General features: G+C 35.4%; 1 protein-coding gene across 7 annotated transcripts in view; it reads right to left on the reverse strand.

Annotated features, from left to right (window-relative positions):
• The window catches only part of JMJD1C (jumonji domain containing 1C), a 318,317-nt gene that overhangs the window by 88,556 nt on the left and 210,910 nt on the right, over positions 1-18,851 (reverse strand). For 5 of the 7 annotated variants that reach the window (XR_006821311.1, XM_046027799.1, XM_046027795.1 and 2 more), the window contains exon 3: positions 1,594-1,707. Coding sequence is in view for 3 of the 7 variants with exons in the window: in XM_046027795.1 (XP_045883751.1) it covers positions 1,594-1,707 (114 nt within the window). In the remaining 4 variants the exon portion in view is untranslated. Of the gene's footprint in view, positions 1-1,593; positions 1,708-5,554; positions 6,107-18,851 lie in introns of those variants that run through there. The other 2 variants (XM_046027796.1, XM_046027797.1) reach the window with 2 other exon arrangements.

The raw sequence follows: 18,851 nt of genomic DNA on the forward strand, positions 1-18,851 counted from the left end.
TCAAATAACACTTTCGTTCTTGTGCCTTTATTTTTTAAATAAAATGACAGAACTACCAGAATCCAAAAGCTTAAAATGTAAAACAAAACAAAACAAAAAACCCTATAAAATGTCAGCACATTCTTTCAATCATTATAATTTTAATAAACATGTTGTGGAGTTTTAGGCCACCTGGCATAAGAGTTTATTTTTAAAAGTAATTTCTACATAATGATTTCACTTCTCTAAATCAAATCCAAGCTGAAATTTACAGAGTGCTGCTAATCAGCAACCACAAAGTTAAAACATTAAGGGTTGGAAGGTTCCTTTGATTTTACCTAGACTCACCCAGTCTAATCCCACTAAAAGATTGTTAGAAATGAAACAAATTATAGTAAGGAAGGCCCATAGTAGGCTAAATGGCACTCACAATTAAAAACAAAACAAAACAAAACCCAAGAGAAAAGCTCTAACACCTCCAATATTAAACTGGGACTGCTATGAGTTTTAGCTATAAATATTGTAAAGAAAGAACAAAAGCTAACAGTATAAAAACTAGGGCATTTAATGAAATAAGAAAAATAATATGAAAGGACAAAAGCACATCTATGCAGACTTCAAAATTACATTTAACTCAGGGAACTATCATCTCGTTTTAGGAAATCTAACAGAAGAGGCATATAACTGCTCGAATTACCTAAGTATTGTAAGTCCACACAAAATAAATCATTGCTCATTAAGTCAAACTCTTGTTCTTTCCATGGAAACGATGCCTCTACATTTATTTTCAGAAAACAGTAACTATTCTGAAATGAAATAGGAGTACTGACTTTCAGCTCCATTAAAACAGGAAAATAGTCAAACAATTTCACCCATCCTTTCTTTCAATGTCGTTACCTATTATTTTAAACACTTAAAATTAAAACTGTATGGAAGATGTTTAATTCAATCTGAAATCCAAATATACAAAGGAAACAAACTTCTGTGCATTTTTACTTCTACCTTAAAAAATTAACTGATAGAACACTTCACTAGAAATTTAAAAACTCATTTAGCCTACTATTTTTGATGAGTTTCTTCACATGATTTGAATCTAAAAGCCTACTAAAAATGTTTTTCCAAGTAAATGTATTTGTACTTTAACTGCATCTGGGAACTAAAATTTAGAAAATGAACAATTAATGACAATCTAAAGGAAACTTCCCACTTAAATAGAAGAACTACCATTATTGTATGCATACAGTAAACACTAATCTCATTTAATTACATTAATTGACCCAATTCTTAACCTTTAGAGCTGGAGACAAAGATAATTTATACTAATATCTAACCAGTTATTTACTAATGATGAACTTATTTATAATGGCAGTTACTTAATTTTGATCACTTGTGTATTGCCGGTGACAAAATGCTGCCGAGTTCATATAAAGTTCTAAGTACATAAATCTATTAATTGGATAAATTAACCATTTATCCTATCATCAAAATTTATTCAATGAACTGGCTTCCTTGAACACCTACATATTAGCTTGAACTGAATATTTAAAAGAATATCTGAACGTCAATGAAGTTTAAAGATTAGCTAACTTTTAAAAGCAACCTAAAATTTCTTACCTGGTAGGGTTGAAAGGCACTATCTTCAGTTAAAAAATCCAGTTGTTTATCTACAAGGAATTCTACCGCAGTGATTGAACTAGGTATACTTTTTTCAACCAGGGGTTTGAAAGTCTGGTAAGAGAAAAAAAAATTCATAATGGTTATTTTCTGGGTTTTATACTCAAACACGAAGAGTATATTTGAATACAATGTATAAATGTCATTATCATAATGACTTTAGAATACCAATATTTTCATATTATAATCTAAATGCTTTTATCCATACAGTAAAGTATTTTATATTAAAAAGGAATGAAGTAATCTATAAGTTGTTTATTTTAAAAAGGAGACAATCACATATACATGTATATAAAAATTTCTAAGATAATGAGAAATTGCTTCTGAAAAAGTCAACTGGGTAGGAGAGCATATTTACCAACTCATTTTTTAAAAATTACTAAGTATTAATCTTTATAAAAACAGAGCAGGTATAGTTAGTTACTTTTTCTGCTAGCTCATTCACATCAAGGATTTTAAATGGTCAGGATGCATCTGGTCTTTTAACTCCACCCCATGTACTACCCGCCCCCGCCCCTGCCCCTGCCCCAAGCACAAATAAAAATCCAGCTGCTTCAGTAAGAGCGGCATGGGGGAAGGGAACAGAAAAAGAGGGAGGTAAGAAGTATTACACAAAACCACCTCTCAGTCCACATCTCTGCTACTTTAAAAAATCAAACGAAGAGACAAACCAAAAATGGGGGCTGGGAAGTGGGGATCCATGGCCATTTGATTATCTTAAAGAAGACTCATCTCTTACAAAAGGAGTATACCCAGATCTTGGGGTGGGGTGGGAGTGAGGGAGGCAGAAGGGGAAGAGGAAGGAAGGAAACAAAGGTACAATGTATGCAGTTTTTAATTACTGTCACACTTCTGAAGCAGAAGCAACTTGAATAAAATCAAGTGTCACTTCTCTGGTACTTTTGTAAAAACTTAACATAATGGCTTTAGGATAATAAAAGAATCTAAGTTTGGAAAATGGAATTAACAACCAACTTAGCTTATAAATTCCCTGTATAACATGGAGAAATCCTTCTTGCTATACAAGCCAACTTGTGTGATCATTCGGATACAAACTAAAGCTTTTGGCACAGACAGTAAAAATCCTCAGAGGAGATTCAAAGCCATTGTGTATCCCCTCTCTTATATTATGTCTTAAAGAAATCTTAACATCTTGCTAATCACAACTAATACGCACTCTGGGGGAAAACTTTTCAAGATCTTTAGTTCAGAGTGGCTCTTAAGGAGTTAATTTCTGTATTTAAGAAATTCCTTTTAAAGCTTCTGATTCATTGAGGAGTCTATAACAGTGTTTTTGAAAAAGCTTAAACACAGGAGAATACAGAAGCATTTTAAACATGCCTTATTTCTATACTATAGCATGAACTTAGAAATAGTATCTTCTTTCCTAAATTAATATGACTGAAAAAACTCATCCCCACCTATTTTCGGTATTTATGATTAGAAAATCTAACCACTGTAAGTTCCTTTCTCCCTAGTCCTAAGGCAAACCTTTTAAGCACTACATAATTATCAGGAGTATTTCTATTTGGGTGAGAAATTACATTTTCAAAACAGACATTCCCCCATTACTTAGGTATCTCCTGCAACTACTGCCAACTAGAATTTTCCATTTGCCAAGACTAAATGCCTAAAATTATTTCATAAAATCCTATTATTTTACCTAACAAGTGACTAAAGTTTTCAAGATCACTGATCTAATTTAGACTTTAAAAGGTCTAACAGGATGTGATCAACATGCTGTACGTAATATTTTTCATATTATATATGTTTAGTTTTTAGTAAACTAGAAAACACTGGCACCTTTTCAAGAAGACTTGATTTATTCCTTGAACTTTATTCAAATACTCTATTTCTTTTCAAAAGTACCATGTCAGGTCAACTCTAGAAGGTTAACAAAAAGGTTCACAAAAGCTATTATCTAAGTGGCTAAAGGTACAATTCAATTAAGTAGGATTTGAAAAAGAAGTAAACTCCTGTCTGAGTGCCTCTTTCTTACGCAAATAATACAGGTGGTTTGCATTTCCTATGAGACACAGTCATTTATAATATGAAAAACGTTCTTGTGAAGAAACCCTCTCAGAAACTGCTTTTTAAGGTCGGTCAGAATTCTAAGGGTAAATTTTAACAGGTCAACTAATCATAATTTAAATTACTGAGTTAGTTTAGTTTCTCGGCTAAAATAAAAAAAATGTTCTCATTTTAAGATAACTAACTGAAAGCCACCGGGAGAATTTACCTATCAGAAATGTTAAAAAATTAGTTTAAAAAAAGGCTACTTCTGATAAAATAATACTTTTAATCCTGTACAAATGGAGGTCAAGTATATCAGCCTTCTTAAAATAGTAAATAGGGCCACAACATGCAAAATTTTAAATGTGCAATTATATTTAAGCTACAAATATGTTCCCAACAAGTGCTGATAAATACTTTTACAGTACTTGTTAGAGAAATGTTTCAAATATGCATTAAACAAACAACCCTGAAAATGTGACTGTGTTACTATTTTATGGGAAAATTAAAGACAAACAACATATGAAACTAAGTAGTTAAAACATAGATTTTTTTAAAGTGGCAAATCAACGATATAACCATTATTAGTATCTGAATCCAAGTTGAACACATTTAAAAAATAAAAACATAAATATTTAAATAAATGTGAACAGATCCTACAGCTTTTATGATGAATCTGTAGTAAATATTTCATGGGTCTAGGTGTACTGGAATGTAAAGAAACTAGAACTCATGCATAACTAAGTAATTCAAGTCTCTAAAGATATATCATTCTATGAGGAACTTCCACAGCCTAAAGGGAAGCAATGAGCTACCATCTAATGAAAGTCAACGCAGAATATGGCCCTTATCACAAAAAGACTATTATTATCCCAATGATGAAAAAAAGCCTTTGAAAATTCAAATATAATTACTAATTTAAAATCGAATATTCATATTTGAAAAAAAAACTTTTTCAATTTTATTAATGGATTAAGAGTTCCTTTAAGGTCCTTTGTCTGACCATACTTTAAAAATAGTCTAAAGCCAAAATAAATAGTTGAGAGCCTGCATTTCTAGTAGGGCCTACACCACGCTATAGGAAGAATGCTTAGAACAACTGTATCCTGTTTGGGGCTCCATGCTGCACCACATTCCATTCTCATGAGGAAGAGGAGAACAGATGAGCCCTCCTCAAAAAAACATTTTTAAAATAAATCAGCTACAGCTCTCAAACATAACTCAGCTGCTCAAACAAACCGTGTTAAAGCTTACATTTAACATTTAACTGAAAATTCATGGAGTTTATGTCTGCAGTCTGAGTTTCTAACAATCTCCAGTTAACATTTAACAATTCCTTTTCCAAGTTAAAAAAAGGAAACACGCTCATTAACTAAAAAAATCTGATATAAAAATCACTAAAGGAAAATACTGAAGCAGAAAACGAAGCAACATTTTAGAAGTCAAGGTTTAGTCTGCGGGGGGAAAAAAAAAAGACTGGAGTGACTTGAAAGAACAAAGTCCAAATTCCCACCCAAGCAGGTCTATTGAAAAACACGATACTGTTAGAAAACAAGTTGGGGGTGGGGACTGGAATACACCACACAAAAACCCCTCACAAATCAAATACCCCCACTTCCTTTAAAACACTATATTCTAAAAACCCTAATCTGAAATATTTCTGCTGTAATACCTTAAACAATTAAACTTTAGTTTTTAATCTTTTTACAGTGTTATGAAATTACTACACAATTATCCTTCCTGAACAAATGAAAATAGTTAAAAATTTCTTAAAACTATTAACATTGAGGCTAGATCAATAAAAGGCAGCGACCTTAATTCCTAAGGCTGAGAAGTAAAACCAAATGTAAATTAAGACAAAAGAAAAAGGAAGCAGAAAAATACAAACCGTACTTTGTTCTTTAGATTTTAAAGTATCTTTAAATCTCAGAAATCCACGACACAGCTTTAAAGGTCAAGAAGTAGCTGACATTTCCATTTCACTCTTGAGCAGTATTTTTTATCTAGCCTAAATACTTCTTTAGTCTTCAAAAATCACAGGCAAATGGCTCTCAAACCAAGCATTTCTGAGCTCACTTGCAGCGTCGTCATTGTATAGGAAGAAAAGCCAAGACCACAAAACGAAGCAGAGCTGTAACCTAACAAGTCTCCGACGAGCAAATGACGATTTTCTGTCTGCTCTGGCTCAGCCTGGCAGTGATGAGGATTACAACTCGCTCTTTGTCATCAGCACTGTGGTGTTAACGACTAAGAAATCCTGCAGCTGAAGCACTACTGCATCCTCCGATCTGGGTCAGGATAATTTCTCCCGAGGTCGCTTACATAACCAGTGAGATACTCCAAATAGAGAGAACAGCCATCCATCAGCTAGAGAAAGCCTTTCCCACTGTACTCTGTCTGCGTGGAAACACACTGCAGTAGCTTCCAACAGTGCAGACACCCAAATGAGAAAGACTACTTGGCTTAGGGCACACTGAGAGAAGGGAAGAGGCGGTGCTCTGTAAACTGTAACTAATCCCCCGTCACAGGTGCTGATGGAGTCACTTCCAGCACGAGTCACATTACTGGTGATTACTCATTTGGCTGCGGCCATAGAGACTGGCTCATAATTTTAACAACAGACAAAGACAGACTAGTGGTGAGACTGAGACCTCAAGTTTACTGTCTCTTTCAATAAAGCAAATGCAAATACAAAGTTTTTGCTTTTCAGATTTACCAAGGTAAGAAAGTGCAGAAAACAAATAATACATAAATATCTCTCGAGTTGGCAAAAAATGAAGTATAACTTTAAACTACTGAAAATACTTTGTGTGGTTTAAAGTCCTTATTTTAATTTTAATCATTTGCCCTTTAAAATATACTGATATAAAAAAAAACTCGGGAAAAAAACACTTTTTGGAGTAACAGTCCAAATGAAATCAAATGACATAACCACAACACTTTACTCAAAAGAAAAACTGGTGGGGTTTATTTTGGCAGATTTTAAAAAATACTCCTGAAACAATTTTATTCTTTTTTTTTTTTTTAAAGATTTTATTTATTTATTTGACAGAGAGAGATCACAAGTAGGCAGAGAGGCAGGCAGAGAGAGAGGAGGAAGCAGGCTCCCTGCGGAGCAGAGAACCCGATGCGGGGCTCCATCCCAGGACCCTGAGATCATGACCTGAGCCGAAGGCAGCGGCTTAATCCACTGAGCCACCCAGGCGTCCCAACAATTTTATTCTTTAAAAAAAATTAATGTAGACAATTCACAGTTATAAAAATATCTATTATTTGAAATATATTTTTCTGATGTGCTACCTAACATAGTCTTGTAACTTCTTTCTAACCTCAAGAGTTGTGCTGTCCAATAGCCACTAGCTAGCTACACATGGGTACTGAGTACCTGAAATGAGATTAGTCTACATTTAAATGCATGTTGTATATATAATATATGCACTGAACATGAAAAAACAATGTTAGATATCTGTAAGTGTAAGAAAACATTCACCTATTTTTAAATGTTGTGAATGGTCTTTTATTATGAACATGACCCAACGTAGAAATCTCAATTTTAATGAACCTAAAAATTCATATTTTTTTAATACCACACACACACAACCAATTCATCAAATCATATTAAGAGAAAAACATCTAGACCAGCCCATGCCCTCTCTATTCCTATTCCAGATGTATCAGTTTCATTTCACAGAAAACATCAGGCTAACCAGTTAAAATAAAACATATTTTCAGCTTAGTATATGATGCACTATATCTACAAAAATCTCAAACTTTTTGTTTAAGGATGAAAGAGATGGATAATGATTATTCTAAGAATGTTAGTAAGACACAGCTTTAGAACAATGATGGTACTAAAATATAACTTTAGAACAAAATATTTTTTTCTTAAGATTTTATTTTACTTTATTTTTTATTTACTTGTCAGAGAGTGAGTACACACAAGCAGGCAGAGTGGCAGGAAGAGGTAGTGAGAGAAGAAGGCTCCCTGCCAAGCAAGGAGCCTGATGCGGAACTCGATCCCAGGACCCCAGGATCATGACCCGAGCTGAAGGCAGCGGCCCAACCAACTGAGCCACTCAGGCGTCCCTAGAATAAAATGTTTTTAAAAATAAAATGCCTATTACATCATACACACCATTTAAATAACTCATTTATAATTACTTCAGACATGAATATAAAACATATGAAAATAAAAGAATTCACAATGTCATATAATATACAAAAAAGAAAAAAAAAAAAAAAAACTAGATCAATATGGCAGCTTTAGTCTACCCCCAAACAACAAAGAAACATCAAATGCTTAATGGAGGCTATTCAAGTATGAAACAGCACATTTTTAGTACATTCCACATTACATTTCTACAATTTATTGTACATTAGAAAATGAGTTTAATATTTCACAGGATTCATCTTATAAGCTCACATAAGTTCAAGTTTGACTATATGATATACATTTAAAAAAAGCTGTCTTTGTTCCTCAAGTAGTATCAATCCCCTATAGAATCTAACAGCAAGGGGCACCTGGGTGGCTCAGTGGGTTAAGCCGCTGCCTTCGGCTCAGGTCATGATCTCAGGGTCCTGGATCGAGTCCCGCATGGGGGGGGGGGGGTCTCTGCTCAGCAGGGAGCCTGCTTCCCTCTCTCTCTCTCTCTCTCTCTCTGCCTGCCTCTCTGCCTGCCTCTCTGCCTACTTCTGATCTCTCTGTCAAATAAATAAATAAAATCTTTAAAAAAAAAAAAAAGAATCTAACAGCAAACAGAACTACACTTAGCTAACAATCCGAATGCCACAATATTTATATATTCCTAGTGACACAGAATGCAGTAATTTCTTTAAAAATCAAAGTAAGTAATATCAATAAAGAAAAAACATTTTTATTTCAGACTACATCATGGTTGAATTAAAATTCTTCTCATTATAAAGAAATACTATACAGAGGCATCTAGGTGGCTCAGTCAGTTAAGTGTCTGCCTTCAGCTCAGGTCATGACCCAGGGTCCTGGGATGAAGTCTTATGGCTGACTTCCTGCACATTGGGGAGCCTGATTCTCCCTCTGCTACCCCCACATTGTGCTTTCTCTCTTTCTCTCAAAATAAAATAAAATAAGAAATACTATGTAGTCAATTCTTAATGCAAATGAAGGGAAAACAAAGATGGAACTAGTTGAAAGCCATAAATATCTTATTTCATAAATTGAGCCTCACAGATATTTTAAAAATATTTTTAAATAGTTTAAAAATATATATAAATGTGAGTCTGATCTGGTACTCTGGTAAATTTCTAATACAAATAAAAACAGTGAAAAACCAATATAGAGAACCAACTTGGTAGTAAGCATAATACATTGCCCAGTTTTTACATCAAGTCTCCTTAATTTTCTCTTCTTACAAGTCCTTAGGGATGGTAGATAGCATCTTTCAGACAGCATTTTTGCTGCCTGGTGAAATTTTGCACCATTTTGAGGGCAGAATTTTAGTCCTCTAGATTGGTTGTTCTTAACGGCTTATAACTTAAATGGATTAAGGAGTAAGTAGAATAGTTATTATTATTTTTTATTTTCTTCCCCTTTTTCTTTCTTTTTATGGGGGCTGGGTGAAGGTAAGGAGTAAAAAGTCTTTTCTGGCAGCTAAACCAGGCTAGAGGAAGAGGAAACTACTCCAGTTACTGCCCAGAAATACACATCTCTGACTTCCTTCCTTTTTAGCTGGTTTCTAGGTTACAAGCTGAATAAATCAACAGAGGTGAGAAAGTAAACAGAGGCTAAAAGGAAAGCAACACGGTATCGCTAGCTAATCTGTTTCTTCCAATAATGTAAGAACATTACATTGCATTAAGGGTTAAAATAAATGAGAATTTTGGTTCCATTTATCTCGGACCATGAAAGAAATAAATTCCTCATCTTTAAAGATATAGAAGCCTGGGGCGCCTGGGTGGCTCAGTGGGTTAAAGCCTCTGCCTTCAGTTCAGGTCATGAACCCAGGGTTCTGGGATCAAGCCCTGCTTCCCCCTCTCTCTCTACCTTCCTCTCTATTTGTGATCTCCGTCTGTCAAATTAATAAATAAAACTTAAAAAAAAAGATATAGAAGCCTAAAGAAACACGTGGATTTCTCCAAGTATATAGATTTCACACAACAACCAAAGGACTCTAAGTTCAATGGCCTAGCACTGTAAATATTTTTTATAGACATAAAGTTAAGAAAAAAAAATGAGTAACAGTAGTTCGGAGGACTTCAACGTGATATGGGCGTATGTGAAGACTAACTAGATTCAGGAAAATATTTTTTCAATATGCCCTATTGTCCTGTAATCTATGAAAATATATTTACAAACACATAACTACTGTATTGTGGTAATGTCCAAAGGCTTAACTTCTTTACAAAAATGCATCTATCTATAGAAAATCTTCAGGGACTGCAAAGATTGTGTAGCACTGTTTCCTACTTTCAAAAGACTATGAGTTCTACAAGGATTTCCAGATGATATGGGCCTACTCTTGTGGATTTTTAAAATTCTCTTCTCTCCTTCAAGCTTGCACCACATTCATTCAACCAACACTATGCTTTGCTTGGGGATACAATCATGGGGAAAAGACAATCAAATTCCTACCCTAGCATACATCCCACACTTTTAGTAGGAAACAGATAATACAATTATCGTAGAAATGAAAAACTACGCCTTGCTAAGAACTCAGTAACTGGAGAATTAGTGTTCCTTTCCCTCCTTTCTTCACTGTATCTTTGATATCACACCCAGTCATCAGAGGGAGTGCAGCATAACGTGTCTACTCTTTAAAACTTGCAGATTTTAATGATATATAGTTGAGCTAAGAAAAATCACTACTGAGAATACTAAAACAACATAAAAACATTATGCAAATAGACTCTACATTTCTCAATAAGCATATGGCTGAATTCAGTTTCTTTTGTTTTAGTTTTTCCTTCTAGGCTTTCTGAATACTAATAAGGCACGTACTCAAGAGTAGTTCTGAATTTGTCATCTCTATGTCTTCTTTTTCAGAATCTCCCTGATTAATAGACTTCTTTCCTCCCAGTATTATGAGGTTCCATTTACTCTTCTGTCATGAAAACTTTGCAGGTGCGTACCATTAAGATAACCAATTTTACTTGCTATAAATAAATGAGTAATTCCAAACTATATTTTTAGACTTCTATTTTATACAGTTATTAGGACATTATCATATATCCTGTCACCACATAAAGCCAAATAGGACTACAATTAAATGCTTAACCTTTCCTAATTTATACTTCTTTCAAAACCACTGTAAGTACTATCACTACTTACTTTAGATATAGATACCTCAAAATTCATTAATAAAGTGATCATGTTTGATTATTTACTTTGTTTCCCATGCTCATATTATATTCTGAATACCTGATATTTTCCTTTTAAACTGTTGATAATGAAAATGTAATTATTCTATAAATTATTCCATAACTTTAATCTGACCTCAATAAAAATACCACTAAGATTTTAGAACTAGAAAAATCAATTTTATGGGAGCACTTGGGTGGCTGGGTCAGTTAAGTGTCTGCCCTCGGCACAGGACACATTCCCAGGGTCCTGGGATCAAACTCCGCCATCAGGCTCCTTGCTCAGCGGGAACCTGCATCTCCCTCTCCCTTTCTCTCTCCCTCTGTGTGATCTCTTGCTCAAATAAATAAATTAATTTAAAAAAAAGAAATGTTAATTTTATGGATAAGCAAATATAATAAGGAAAGTTCTAAAAAGAAAGAAAAAGAGAAAAAAGGGGAAAAAACGATACGGAACAAGCCCTAACAGATACTACATTTCAATGCTCCCATTAATACAACAGTGTGAAAGTGGAACAGGAATCAGTAGTCATCAGTGGATAGTTTAGAAAGTCCCTAAATAACATCAGATAAGTATGAACATTTAGTGTAAGATAAAGGTATATTTTCATATCATGGGCGGAGGGGTGGGGGAAGAGAATGAGAAAAAACTGAGTAAAAAAGGGAAATGGAACTTTAGAGAATAATAATTTAATTTTTACAGATGAAGAAATCAACAAAGAGAGTAAGTAACTGAATTTTCTTGCCCAAAACCTTGTTTATAGAAGTCCTGGGACTAGAACCTGGATTTCCTAATTCATAGCTGAATGATTTTTACATTCTAGGATGGTGTGAAAGAACTGTATTGCTTTCATGCTTGTTGGCATGAAGTGGCAAAGAGCAAAGTGTTTTGCCATCTGCTGAATAAAACCTTAAACTTTGAGCATAAAATGGAGGAAAGTGAAACCAGTCTAGAATAAATTACAAAATCATATACCTGAGGAAAAAAAGGGTAAAACATAATAATTTATGTATTTTTAATATGCTTTAATAACAGTTATGTCACCTATCAGAAATAAGAAATAAGCAGGATTAAGAAAAAAAGCAACTCAACATGAAAGGGTTTTTAAGATTGTGTTCATAAAAAGAACACTTGGGAAGATGAAGAACCATTAATGGCTAAACAGTAAAGAAAAATTTAACTTCTTTTTTTTGTTATTTCTTTTTTTTTTGTAAAGATATTTATTTATTTGACAGACAGAGATCACAAGTAGGCAGAGAGGCAGGCAGAGAGAAAGAGGGGGAAGCAGGCTCCCTGCCGAGCAGAGAGCCTGATGTGGGCTGCATCCCAGGACCCCAGGATCCTGACCTGAGCCAAAGGCAGAGGCTTTAACCCACTGAGCCAACCAGGCGCCCGTTACTGTTATTTCTGTCGAGGAAATTATTTTTAATATGGCAAGTGCAAACTACAGATTAAAAATAAACTAAACCATAAAGGATAGTAGAAGATCTTTTTTAAGAAATCAAATTAGTTTTCCTTATAAATAACATAATTAGGGATAATTTGGAAAATGAAAAAAAAAGGGTACATAGGATCCCCTAGTTTTAATAGTTTACTTAGCCAGTTCAGAACTGAGTGGCTCAGTCAGTTAAGTGTCTGCCTTCACCCCTTTGGCTCGGGTCATAACCTCAACATTCTGGGATCCAGCCTCCCATCAGGCTTCCTGCTTGGCAGGGAGTCGGCTTCTCCCTCTTTCTCTGCCCTCCTTCCCCCTCTTGCTTGCTTGTGCTCTCTGACTCGAATAAATAAATGAAATCTTAAAAAAAAAAAAAAAAAAGGCAATTAGACTTTTAGCCCCCCCTTTTTCACAAGTATATTTGTTATCAAGTTTCAAGATACAGTGTAAAATGAGCAGCTTATAAATTGTATCTTGAAACTCATTTTATTACATTGCCATTATTTTAAATAGCTACCTAATAAAAACTTAATCAAGTAAATGAGCACTGAATTTTATTATGCATTTTCTTAGAATTGGATATTTAGACCTTTTTTCACTGTTCTATTATTACAAAAAACAGGAACATCATCATGCTTTTATTAACTAAAAACCCAAGTTTAGATAGGTTCAAATAAATTACATGTTAGCATATAAACTTGATATATATAAACTCAGAGCCATTACAGATAGTCTCTGAAAAAACAAATCAAGGCATTAACAAGATATTACAGATAGGCATCTATTGGTATTTTTAAAGGACGAAAGGGGGCAATTCAGAAACAAATTTCATGCTAGTAAACTTGAACTCCAGCAAAACTCCAAGATGGATAATTAGAATCACGAAAAAACTAATACACAGTGATTACTAAGAGCCAGATATACTCATTTAGAGTAATTTGCCTTTTTTTACAAGATCTTATTTATTTATTCATTCATTCATTTTTAAGATTTTATTTATTTATTTGACAGGGAGAGAGAGATCACAAGTGGGCAGAGAGAGGCAGGCAGAGAGAGAGGGGGAAGCAGGCTCCCTGCTGAGCAGAGCGCCCTGTGCGGGGCTTGATACCAGGACCCTGGGATCATGACTTGATCTGAAGGCAGAGGCTTAACCCACTGAGCCACCCAGGCGCCCCAAGAGAGTAATTTGTCTTTTAATAAAGTCAAAGTTTACTTTATCAAGACAACCTGCAACAGGAAAGTCAATGAAATATGCACTGGATGACAGTTTTTGATGCATGTGAAGCTGGTTAAAGCAATGCTGAATAACCTACAAATTAACTTACACATTTAACCTGTACCTGTACTAAGTTTCATCTTTTGTCTTATATACTACCACACAAAAGCCATCTTTATTTAAAAATTAACAAATGACAGAATGATTCAAAGAGAGGCAATAGTCCCATGAGATCTTGCATTGGTCATACTATCTCTGAGTATCCTGTTCAATTTGAGGAATCATAATATGAGAAATAATTACAAACTGAGATGGGTTAAAGACATTTAAAAATTATGCATTCTTAGGATCATTTAAAGGAATGGAGAATGTCTTACCTGGAGAAGAAGAGAAAGATAAATAATTATTTACAATTATTTAAAGTGTGGGATAATTTGGAAAGGAAGGACCTTGTAAGAAAAATTTCAAAGGCCAATTCTAGCTCAGCACAAAGAATTTAAAAAAAAATTTTTTTTTTAAGATTTTATTTATTTGACAGAGACAGAGAGAGGGGGAACACAAGAAGGGGGAGTGGGAGAGGGAAAGGCAGGCTTCCCCCTGAGCAAGGAGCCCGATGTGGGCCTCGATCCCAGGACCCTGGGATCATGATCTGAGCCGAAGGCAGCCGCTTAATGACTGAGCCGCCCAGGCACCCGAATTAAAAAATTATAATAGTTAAACATTACCATGCCAAGGCTGATTTACTCATGTAGTAGTGAATTTCCAATAAATAGAAGCAATTCAGAAAACTCTGGATGAACATTTGACAAGTCTGTCATTGAAGGATCCCATTTCTGGCTTTGGCAAGGAGTAATTTATAAAATATTAAAGATTCTTGGGGTGCCTGGGTGGTTCAGTGGGTTAAAACCTCTGCCTTCGGCTCAGGTCATGATCCCGGATCCTGGGATCAAGCCCTACTTCAGCGGGCTCTCTCCTCGAGAGGGAGCCTGCTGCCCCCTCTCTCTCTCTGCCTACCTCTCTGCCTACTTGTGATCTCTGTCTGTCAAATAAATACATAAATAAAATCTTAAAAAATATATTAAAGATCCTTTCAAATTCTAAGATTCTAATACTGTCTTCTTTAAGCCATTTACTTCATGTTTATGAGCAAAGTTAAGATAAGGAAGATCAAATCAAACTATTCAAAAACACTGCTTCTACTTTTGCATATGTGAAAGCATAAAATGAATCCTGCTGAATGTTCATGTATTATTCAGATAAGGTGGCAGAATTAAAAGTAAAAAGTAACTTCTCCCATGTCAGAATAAATTAAGTTAACCAAGGTTTGTACCATTGGGTAGAAATAAAACTACATGGGAGACTTCTGTGATATGGAATTTCTGTAGTCCACAGATCCTTTATCTTTTATGGTAAAAAAGCAAATGTAATTTTATGGGAATTAGAAATATTATAAATTATATCAACCCACCATAAATCCGAAGCATGTCTTAAAAGGATAATGAAATCACAGAAGAAATTCAAAGTTAAGCTAAAAGAAAATATGTCTTACAATCTTGAGTCCTGACAAGCATACCATCCTCAGAAAGTAAGGTATACACACTAATATGTTTGCATACAACTGATTTCGTGGATTTTTTGTTCTAAAACTAATTTTAAAATTGTATTTTCTAATTTTTCTTAATCATTTCACTGTTTGTACTTTTGGAAACTTGAAGAAAATATCTATTTCTTTACTGGTTTTGTTCATTTCCGTCTGGCAAACATCTGTTTCTTGTGCAGCAGAAGTTAACAAGGCTCTACAATTATTTTTCCATTAACTCCTTGTTTGTCAAAAACTTTGATGATGTCAGCAACAATCTGGAAGCTGAATTTTTCAACTAATGGGGGGATTCACAATTTCCATTAAGTATGATATTATTTTACTCATTTAAAAAATTAACGCTTTTTAGGCAGTGATGATCATGTATGCTAAGTACCACTTAGATTCAAAATATGGTTAATATCAAAATTATCAAAGTTTCAACCATGTTTCTTTAATTATTATTAATTTATGCCAACATTTTGACAGTCATGATATATCAAAATACTGCAATGCAAATCAAAAAAACTAAAATGAAAGAGAAAACTTACAAATAAAGACTTTGATACTGAAGTGTTTTCTTTCAATTATCAACAAATTAATGATTCATTAAAATGAACTTTTCTTCTTTTATGACATGTATAACCAAAAGTTGTATTATGTGCTGACTTTGGCAGCACATACTCTAAAATTGGAACAAAAGTTGTACTGCAAACAAGTACAGAGAAGATGTAATCTCATGTCAATCTCATGTAATCTCAATACACTTCCTTTAAACAAAGTCCATCCCCTCTAAAGCTCTATGTTTTCTTAATTCAGGTCAGCTCCTGTTTCACTGAGGACTCTCCTCTCAAGGATGAGGCAACAAAAAATCCCAAGACTAACTGGGAAGAAAATGATGAGGTCCAGTAATGATGCCCAGAAGCCTTGCTTAAGTCTATGTCTGTAGAGAGAAGGAAAGTTTCAAAATTAGACTCTTCATGGATAATCAAGATTCCTTTCAGGATCTTAGCTTCCTTCAAAGTTTCAGACAGACTGGAAGCAGTCTGAGCAAACAAACTTCTTTGGGACTCCTGTGGATTTAGTAGTGCTTTATAGCTTTTCAAACAGTTGCTTTTTCCTTGCGATTGATTTGAAAGCTTCCCTGCATTGATAACCTGACCACCTGCTATGGAGATTTTTAAAGTAGAATAAGTTTTCCTAATTTCCTAAATGCTGAAATTGCTTTCCATCACATTTGGGTCAATTTATATTTTAATGTTTTAACTTTGAACTTTATCCTACTTGGCCTTGGAGAACATGAGCATACTTTATTTTAATTTTTTTTAAAAGATTTTATTTATTTGAGAGAGAGAACACGTGCATGCACATGAGTGGGGGGAGGGGCTGAGGGATAAGCAGACTCCCTGCTAAGTGGAGAGCCCCATTCAGGGCTTGATCCCAAAACTCTGGGATCAAAACCTGAGCCAAAGTCAGACGCTTAACCTAATGAGCCACCAGGTACCTCCAGCATACTTTAAAAGTTACATTATTTAAAGAAAAAGAAAAAAAACAAAACAGTTGTCATGGAACTATGAAGTTTTCTACTCTCATAGGAAAAAATGCTACATAGAAAAGCAATTATTTATGAAACCGGTTCATCAGTGAATGGATCTACTAAGAATGCCTGTGTATTTTCCATTGCCACTTCCTTTGCCAAGAGTCTTTTTTAGCATTCTCTTAGAATGGTAAACTAGATGGTGCATTATGTTTATTACTATATTAATGGGTTAGTGATTCTGAAAGGTGCTCTTTGCTTCCAGAGCTTGATGCTGAAGGCACAGAGAGGTGTTAGCCAAGTCCTAGAAGAGTGGTTCTCAATTGGTAGCGCTTTGTCCAACAGCATCAGCAATAACAAGCAACTAGTTAAAAACGCACATCAGGCTCCACCCCACACTACCCGAATTAGAAATTCCAGTGGTGGGGTCTAGCAATCTGTGTTGTAACAAGTCTTTGAGTAATTCTGAAGCACTGTAAAATCTGAGTCGCAGTGATGTAACCCAAGTGTTTTTTGTTTTTTATCTTTTTTTTTTAAAATATTTTATTCATTTATTTGACAGAGAGAGAGGTCACAAGTAGGCAGAGAGGCAGGCAGAGAGAGAGGGAGAAACAGGCTCCCCACCAAGCAGAGAGCCCGATGCAGGGCTCGATCCCAGGACCCTGAGATCATGACCTGAGCCGAAGGCAGAGGCTTAAACCACTGAGCCACCCAGGCGCCCCGTTTTTTGTTTTTTAAATTAGAGAGAGAGAGATAGAGGGAAAAGGAGAGAATCTTAAGCAGGATCCACACTCAGCATGGAGGCAGGGCTCAATCTCATGACCCTGAGAATCATGACCTGAACTGAAATCAAGAGTCGGACACTTAACTGACTGAGTCACCCAAGGGCCCCAAAGCAAATGTTCTTAACCTTTTTGGAGTGGAGGAACTCTCTGATGAAAGCTATACCTTCCCCAGAAACATGAAAATACAAAAATTTGCATCACAATTTCAGGGGTTTCCAAGATCATCAGGAGAATCTAAGAATATACATTCCTAAGTTTTAACCCTGATGAGCTACTGAATCAAAAACTCTGAGGATGGGGTACTATACTTATAAATATTTTTAAAACTTCATTTTTAGGGGCACCTGGGTGGCTCAGTGGGTTGAGGCCTCTGCCTTCGGCTCAGGTCATGATCCCGGGATCCTGGGATTGAGCCCCGCATCGGGCTCTCTGCTCAGTGGGGAGCCTGCTTCTCCCTCTCTGTCTGCCTGCCTCTCTGCCTACTTGTGATCTCTGTCTGTCAAATAAATCAATAAAATCTTTAAAACAAACAATCAAACAAAAAACTTCATTTTTAAATCTTTCTCCTGCTGCTTCAACATCCCCACAAACCAGCTCTAATTATCCTACCCAGGTGACCATGTGCTCCAGATTGATAAGGTTGGTCCCTGGCCCAGAAGTTCTCCTTCCTGCCCTCCCCTATGACCTAATAACATTCAAACACACCAATGAAATCCCCTTGCTCCTTTTCTTGTGTACTCCAACCTGACACACCAACAAAGGCACTAACCCACAGGTCCTTGTATTCTACCCTTGGTTCCACACTGGCTTGGTTGAACCTAGCTCCTCCTGGCACAAAGTGACTTTATCTCTCTCTAGGGCCTATGAGTATAATAAACTTTGTTTTCCTGTGCCTCTCCTATGGTCTCCTCTCATGGCTGCATCTGACTGAACATCGCATAAAAGAACACAGACAAGCCCAGGAATCCTTAGTTCTAAAATACTATCTGAGTTAAATGTGAGATTCGATCAGCTTTGGGAACCACAAATCATGGTTGAGAACACCTGGCCTACAGCGACTATATCTCAGGATAGAATGCCCCAGCCCAGGTTTCAGACATTCTCTTGATGGATCAGATCAGTCTCCTTGTCACTTTGCTAACTTAACCTTCTACTTTCTCAGGAAGCACAGGATCTTTAAATAGCTTACATTGGAAAGCTGTTCCTTCTCAAGGTGGGGATATTTGAGCCATGCAGAGAACAATTTCACTCACCAGGTTTTCAAATTCAAGTAACCTAGGGCTAGCTGAGGCTAACCTCT

The sequence above is a fragment of the Meles meles genome, chromosome 13, assembly GCF_922984935.1.
Source record: "Meles meles chromosome 13, mMelMel3.1 paternal haplotype, whole genome shotgun sequence".
In the NCBI taxonomy this organism is placed as follows: Eukaryota; Metazoa; Chordata; class Mammalia; order Carnivora; family Mustelidae; genus Meles; species Meles meles.